Source organism: Physcomitrium patens, chromosome 21, assembly GCF_059467195.1.
Source record: "Physcomitrium patens ecotype Gransden chromosome 21, ASM5946719v1, whole genome shotgun sequence".
In the NCBI taxonomy this organism is placed as follows: domain Eukaryota; kingdom Viridiplantae; phylum Streptophyta; class Bryopsida; order Funariales; family Funariaceae; genus Physcomitrium; species Physcomitrium patens.
In genome coordinates this window covers 15,290,447-15,298,789 of record NC_143430.1, presented here as the reverse complement: position 1 = coordinate 15,298,789, position 8,343 = coordinate 15,290,447, and the positions used below count along the sequence as shown (strand labels likewise).

The window sequence follows — 8,343 nt, the reverse complement described above, 5'->3', positions numbered from 1 at the left end:
TCGAAGGGGCGGGGAGGGAGGGAGGGAGGGAGGGAGCAGTAGCGGCGAGGCGGTTGAGAGTAGCTCTGACAACAGAGCATGCAGGCAGGCAGGCAGACAGACAGATGGACAGCCACAGTGCGCGAGTAAAGAGGGTGTTGAAAGGAAGGGAATGGAAGGGGGAGGGGCACCCGTACAGCCCTGCAGCAGCAACAGAACTCTCACCCATAATCAAGCTGCGTGTTTTGCAGCCTTTGTGGCCCTGGGCTGGACTGGACTGGACTGGACTCGTACCATTGTCTTCCCCCTTCATCCTTCCCCATCTACTTCTTCTTCTCGTTCTTGCTATTGATGCTCCCACATTGCCTCCCTCCCTCCCTCCCTCCCTCCCTCCGTCCCTCCCTCCCTCCGTCCCTCCCTCACTTTCTCCCTCTCTCTCCCCCTCCCCTTGCCATATCTGCCGCCTTTGCTCTCCCCTCCGCTCCTCTCCCTCATCACGCTCGCCTCATGTTCCCTTCTAGATTTCTTCACCTCTGCACTTGTTTTGTCCTCATGTTCCAGTTTGTTCCCCCGCTCAGGGTGGAGTTCTACTTTTGCCATGGCAGGCCTTCAGTGTATGCATGTGTGACGATCGGTTTGTGATCTGGTTGAGCTCGGGTTGCATCTATGGATGAGGCGGTGCTGGAACGGGTGACCATGCCTTCTCGGTTTGTGGGTGCAAGCCTGCAGGTGTTTCTGTTTGTGTCTTGTCATTGAGGAGTGTCCACATCGTAAAGGAAATTGAGGGGCTAGCTGTATGGAAGCGAATACATGCACTCAAGGTTGAAAACGTATATGCACATTCCAGGATCTGATGTCAATTTGTACTTCTTTTGTGAGATACCTGAACGTTGAGGGTTGGTGGTAGCAAACGTCGACATTGCGAGGGTGAAATAGCATTGGGGGTAGACGCCTAGCATTGGAATTACTTTTATCTTGATTTATTCGCTCTCACACAGAACCAGCCAGCGTTGAGCCTTTTGGAAGTCCTCCGAACTGAGCCTACACGTCGCTCGCACAGACAATAGAAATAGAAGATACTAAACCTGGTCTTAGGGGGTCGCAAGATATCATGGATACAGATTGTGAGTTTAATTCACCATGGATATTTTCTCCTCAATTTCGCCATCATCCTCTCTGTTTCTCTGACCCCGTAGCCTCCCATCCAGTTCCTTTACATTTATGCCCAACTTTTCTTCAGAGCGCATGTATCAGTGTGAGAGCTTTAGGAAGATCAATCATGGACGCAACCAATTTTGGAACGCCAAGTACACAGGCTGGAATCACCTGTCTTAGGAATAGGGATTCGGAGAGGCAAACTAGGCAACTAGGACATCAAAGTGCTGTAACCAAAGTGTTGAAGATTCAGCTGATGATTTAGTTTGAATTCATTAGATGACTTCAGCAACATAACGAAGATGGGGGTGTGCTATTCTAGAGCAGGGTGGCTTGGAACCAGCACTGAAACCTACACGGATTGCTCCGAGCTGAGTACCAGCAACTCGAAGTCCTTGATCTACGAGTCGCCAAGGTGGTCAGCAGACACAGGGGACAAGGGTAAACTTGCCACTCTCTTCTACAAGAGACGGAAACGGCGGCGGTATGGTGGGAATCCAGACCTTTTCACAGCTCGCTTGGAGGGTTTGCTAGGTGGAATCCAGAACTTCCAGATAAAGCATTCACCTGGAGATATCACATTTGCATCATTTGTGGGAACACCGTTTGTGAGGAACTTGGAAATGCAAGGCATGGATGCTCTGGAAAGATCTTATGCTATCTCCGCTGCAAAAGCGTCAGCTAGGAACACATTTTTGCTCTTGCAGGAACGCGATAAGTCCGAGACTGTCGAAATCTTTGCGCCTATGATAAAAATTCAGACGCCGGGCAGCAGCTCGGTTGAGCTAGAAGTTGAGAATAGGATTATCATAGTTGACGACGATGACGACGACAACGATATTCAAGTAGAATCAGAACTAGAGGATGTCGCTGAAGGAGTGCAGTTAGATTCTCCCGAAGATGGTGCCAATAGTGTGGTACTGACCGAAAGCAATTCTCCCAATACTGTACAAGATGAGGATATGAGGTCGTCTGAATTTTCAGAGTCTATGTTTGAGGAGGACATAGATCTAGGGGCACCTTATAAAGCTGGTATGCAGAAGGTGGAGCTGAGGTCATTTTTCGAATCGTGCTTTCCAGCTACAGGTCGGTGGGCCTCCGTGGTGAGTGCAGCCAGGCAGTCTGCCTGCTTACCAAGAATCAACAATTCTCCACTTCGACGAAACTGCACTGAGGTGTGTGAAGCAGCCGCTCCCCCATTGCATGAGCTTTTGAGGTTCGAGATCCGGGGTGAAACTTCTCGGGAAGTAGTGGACAGATTGCACCTCTCAGATGGATATCACAACTATCGACACACGATTTCGAAGGGTGGCCGATTTTCGGACAGCAGTCAGACATGCTCTAATGCCGGTCATGCTTGTGTGAGATGTTGTGGCTCGGTCGCGAGCAGCAGATACTCCGACAGTGAGACGTGCTCTGAGGGTGGACATGCTTGCATTGGCTGCTGTGGTTTAAAAGAGCGCGACGCCATGAGCCTTTCGATTTCAACCCGTAGTCGAAGAACGGAGATTGAGACAGGATCGAGCTCAGAATACCAGTTTCAACAACGTCGGGACGATTATTCCGGAAATGTTACCCTCATGCAACTCGTTGTGTCACCAGCTTCTACGTCATCGAGTCATGAGCCTCCTGCATCAGCTGAAGATACCGAGGACAGAATCAAAAGGGACTTGTGTGTTGCGCCCATGTCTACTCCCACAGAAGGTCTCAGAGTGGACATCCCAAAGCAGCAAGAGGATGCAGGACCTTTTAAATACTCCACTACCCCTGTGTGCACTACTCCCGAACCTCTGGTGGTCGTTGAGGCATCTGAACCGTTGGATCGAGTCGATTCTGATCGGGATATGTTTTTTTCGTTTCCTTGCTCGCCATCAGCGAAAGCCTTGGAAGAGTTGGGGTCAGGGCACATATTTGAAGAAATGAAATCGGCAAAATTGATGGAGCACAGGGGATTGCGGCGGATCGCAGATGAGGACGATGTCGAGGGTGGGGAAGAAGAATTGGAGGGGCCCCGGAGCCGAACTGAAAGCCCGCGCGGCGGTAATGCATTGTTGAAAGGAGCATTCGGGTCTCCGTTTCCAGTTCTTGGTGCCAGCGGGCGGAAGACAAAGCCAGTCCTTGACAAGAAGCTGAAGCTGATCTCCTTAGAACGGGCAAATTCTGCGGCTCTCGCCAAAAAGCATGCAACTAATTCAGATGGAGTTCTGACCAGCAGCTCGGACTCGTATATGGACACTTCATCAAGCAGCCAGCTGTCTCGCCAACGGGACAATCACGACTGGGACGATTACAGCTCAGACTTGTTCGAAATTCCGGACATGCAGCCCGTGGCTCTGCAATCGAGGTTTCCCGGTGTTAATCTGTCATGCCTTCCCATCAAGTCAAGCTTTGGCTGCAGTGATGAGGGTGCATGTAAGGGATCATCCAAAGTGGAATCTTGTGCACCATCATATAATTCAAGTGAGTAAATATCTTCACGCATCTTCATTTGATATGAGCTCATTAAAGTCTAGATTGAGAAGAACTCTCCATTTTGAGTGCCTTCCGATTCAGCTTGCTGGTCTTATGGATGCCATGAACCATCTTTTAGTTCGTCCAAACTTCCATAGATTGACGATTACGCCTTTCGCCACAGTACACGTGCTTTGGGTGGACTGCATTCCAAACTAAGGCGATGATTTCGTCAAGGTCACTATCAATTTGATATGATTTGGATTGAAGATGAGAAATATCAGTGAAGTGAACATTATAAATCATTTATTGTCTTCAAAATTGATTTACTACTTTTTCTCTTCGTCTGGTTTGTCCTTCATTCCAAAGAACTTCTTAAGTTCTGGTATAGTTCAGTCTGTACACATAATCAGATCGACTAAGTTCACATCACTACCGTTGCTGGGGTGACATATAAAAAATTATTTTGTCGATAGCAGCATAATCTAACCCTTAAAAGTAGAAAACCCTTTGTATTGTACAAGTTGTAATTTCACCTCGTCGTACATGCACGTTGTGAAATTCTGTTGCAAAATGTGAGATCAACTTTTATAGATGCCAGTACGTACATGACATTTACGATGTTGGCCTAGAATCTGCACATGTACTTCCTTACACTACTCGTGCACAAGGTACAAAAGAGTTGCCATTCTGCGAATTTCATTGTGTAGGTTAAGTATGGGAAGGTCGTAAACGTTTTTGGTTCTTTGCATTCGCTGGAGCCCTGAGAGTTTCATATCCAGATTCATTCAAATCTTTGTGTAGATGTTAAGGCTGAGCTTACTCATATTCCAGGACACTGTTCACTGCAAGCCAGTGCACTCCACTGTAACGTTCTTTGTTAGATAACTCGAACTCTGACACGTTATTACATTGTTGATGATCTATCATTCAAGTATGTGACTCACTACATGCTTCGTAATTCTACAAGGAACTCAAAACAAACTTCCATGTATTAATAAGTACTGTGATGTGCTTTTCAGATGCTCTGAAATATCAATTACGCGGGGCGAACGCTATGCGAGGAGCAGACACCCGTGCCAAAATCCTGAGAGAGATGGCCACAAGAAAAGCAAAGTTCGAACAAGGGAGTGTGCCAGCTGCTCCTTCAAGTACAGCCAAGCAAACCAGTAATCACCAGAGCATTTCTGTGATGGTGCTAAGTTTACTTCGCCGAAGACCCGTTGACGACAAGCACACACCTGGTAATGGTTGCCCTCTGTCAACAACCAAACCATCGCTTGTTGTAGGGTCAATTCGTTCAGTCAATGGAGAGTTAAAACCCCCTCATCCTTCTTTTGGAATTGATGGCAAGTTCAACAAATCCCTTAGCATTAGAGACGTTCTTGAAAGGCAAGAGAGGCAGAGAGACCATTAGTTGTAACAATGTTGCACTTGAGATTGCGAAGATCCTGAAATAATTAAGATGGTCAATGCGAGAGTGTCTACCTACGAAATTACTTAGAAACGGGGGTAATTCCGCAGACCAGTGTTCCGCTGTGCAGATTTGGCATTACCATATTCAGATGTAGGCCAGCTTACTTCCTCAATAAAATATTACTCTAGCCTCTACAAAGAAGACACTGAACGATACATTGTATGAAGATAAAAATTATAACATGTTTGAGCCCTTGTTCAAGTTCGTTCAATTTATAGTAGAATTGGATTTTGCAGCTCATGCTTGTTGTAGCTTATCCACAGTATATGAAAGTTGCCCTCTTATGAAACAATGAGGCTGGAAGCAGTTCCCTGGCGTGAGTTGCTGAGAGTCTGATACAGGAGCCACCATATCTGGCTTGTGTTAGTCCCTGTGTCCAGTCTAGCGTAGATGCTCGTCTCCAATGGTCTGCGATTCCTCCATATTAGTGTATGCATAGTTGCATTTTTCGATAAGATTCTATGTCACCAAAGTGACGAGGAAAGTCCAACATTGGCAGGGGTTCTGCAACGTCACCACATGAATTCTCTATCGCAAAGTTGGAGTTTGCAACAAGGAGATAGATGCAGCCCTACCATTTGGCTCGATCTTTACTTGGTGTTTCGTAAGAAATAAGGATAAAAATTTGTGGAGTTCTTATCTATTTAATCAGTTAGTCTTGTTCTTGAATGTACATTACCTAGATCTAAAAAGAAACAGTATAAAAACGATTAGAACCACAACCAAGAATGTTAGTGATGTTGGATAGGGGAATGCAGTTGTGTAACAATCAAACACAATTAAACTAAGGTGAGTATCAATAGGTCATTTTGCTAGAATCTATCTAAAGACAAGGAATTCTTCAAAAATATGATCTACAATTCTAGTGTCTTTCTCTTTTTTGCTTTATACCAATTCTATCAAAGTATAAGTAAACAAAAACAAACTGAAATAAAACGTAAAATCCTACAAAAACATCAATAACCTAAAAGTCATTAATACATTTAATATGTTAATATATTTTAAATTTTATTAAAATAAAATTCCTAAGTAAATAAATCATTAAAACCATTTATATTTCTTTTAAAAAATATGTATTTTGAAATTAAATTTAGACTCTGTAGAAACTTTTTTCAAAATAAAATAAAAAACATGTCAATAAATCTTTGTTGCCTCTAACCACATTGACAAAAGATTAAAATAAAATCATTATAAAACAATAAAATGTTTATTTTATTTTTAAAAATAAAAAATAAATATAATGTAAATTTTATATGCAAATATATTAACAAATTTTTATTATATTTTTTATTTACTTATGATTTAGGATTATATCTGTTAGATTCTATAATAAAATGGTTTTTGGATCTTTTCTTATTTCTCAACTCAACTTCTATTTTATAATCTTTCCAAAACAAGAACAATCTAGATCTATAAGTAGAATCTAATATAATATATTTCGTAATCATTTTTAGAATCAAAATAGACTGGAATAAGAATTTATTTATTTATATGTATGTATATTTATCTAATTTTTTTTTAATAATATTTTTATTTCTTAGAATTTTCAAAGAGTGCAAATTTCTCATGTTGGAGAAGAGTAGGTTGCAATAGTTTCATTTGGAGATTTGGTTTTGAATTGCTACTTCTAAAATAAATGTTGTAATATTGCACCACAATTAATACTTTAGTACTGTAAAAATTATGTTAAATGCTATATTTATAGTACGTGTAGTTCATAATAAATGTAAAAAGTAAATTTTTATAATCAATAATAGAATGTGTATAAATGTATCGATTAAAATTTTGGTAGATAGAATATGACACTTAACTATGGATAAATAAATGTTGTAGGATTAGAAATCACTATATCTTTATTATTTTGGTACTACATTTTTAAAAGTGTAAAAAATAATATTGTTTCTTTTATACAACTACTTTCATACTTCTTAAATATGTTGTTTCAATTTAAATTTCAATAAAAAAATACTAACTAATAAAAATATTTGTTATATCCATTAATTTTGTTATAATAGTAAAGAAAAATAAAATTATTTTTAAAATATTATCAAAGCTTTGCCTTCTTAATTATCTTAAAATAATTTAAATTTTGTAATAACTTTAAAAATTAGTTTTTTTTTTTTTTTTTTTTTTTTTTTCCTCATAGAAACCAAAATTTTCAATGTATTAAATTTTATCTCTATTGCTTGTATCTACTTTTTAAAGACAAGATCTTCTTATAGAATTATTTTAGAGTAATAATTAGTTACAAAGAAATCTTATAAGAAATTTATTCTTATATCAAAAAGGATATCTATATATATATATATATATATATACATACATACACACACATGTATATATATATATATATACACACATATTTTGCTTTATAATTTTAATTTCTTATATAAAATATCATATGATAAATATATTAAATAACTTAGACTAAAATATAAAAATATATTTCTTATATTTTATAAATTATTGCATAGAAAATGCATTCCTATTATTAAATTAGAAAATTTATGTTATAATATATCTCTAAAATATCATTAATTTTATAGGTGTGTCAAAAAATACACGCATTATTTATATGTTTAAAATTGAATATTGATAGAATATGATTTATTTTAAATATCTTAAAGTATGCCAAAAGTTAAGTAGATAGTAGATATTAATATTAAAAAATAAAATAAGAAATAAAATAAATTATATATATATATATATATATATATATATATTAGTGTAAAAAAATAAATATTTTTTATCAATCACTTTTAATAAAAAAATTATAAAATTAATTGCATAATTCAAAACCAAATTTTAATAATCAAGATGTTTCATAATCTGATAAACCAAGAGTCACAATGGTGGTATTTGTTACATACTTTAATATATTTTGTATAAAAAGGTAGTTGGTAGATCTATTAAAACATTGATAAAATCTTACATACAAGCAAATATGTAGTCATTTTTCTACATATTTAATTTTATTATTCTTGAATTCTTCGTAATTATCTTCAAATTATAAAATTTGAATGCCATCATGAGTAGTATCCACTTATAAGAATATCAGCAAGCATTAAGACTCTCTTCTAATATTATGGCATGACATATGTTGCATATAGCTATATATTTAAATAAGAGGTATGTATTGAGGATCTTTGCCTTAATTCCTATGTTGTAATTATTAAGTCACTTTATTTGGTTTATAGTCAAAAACATGAATTTGAACAAAAACTTGGAAAAATAATATAATCTTGTGTTATTGAAAGAAAGAAAAGAAAGAAGTAATGATT

At 38.2% G+C, this 8,343-nt stretch overlaps 1 protein-coding gene across 1 annotated transcript; it reads left to right on the top strand.

Annotated features, from left to right (window-relative positions):
* The first annotated feature begins 234 nt into the window (after positions 1-234).
* Positions 235-5,273, top strand: LOC112274359 (uncharacterized). Its single transcript, XM_024503792.3, has 2 exons — positions 235-3,594; positions 4,608-5,273. The coding sequence occupies exons 1-2, from the start codon at positions 1,437-1,439 to the stop codon at positions 5,000-5,002; spliced, it is 2,553 nt and encodes an 850-aa protein (XP_024359560.1). The 5' UTR covers positions 235-1,436; the 3' UTR covers positions 5,003-5,273.
* Positions 5,274-8,343: the final 3,070 nt, after the last annotated feature.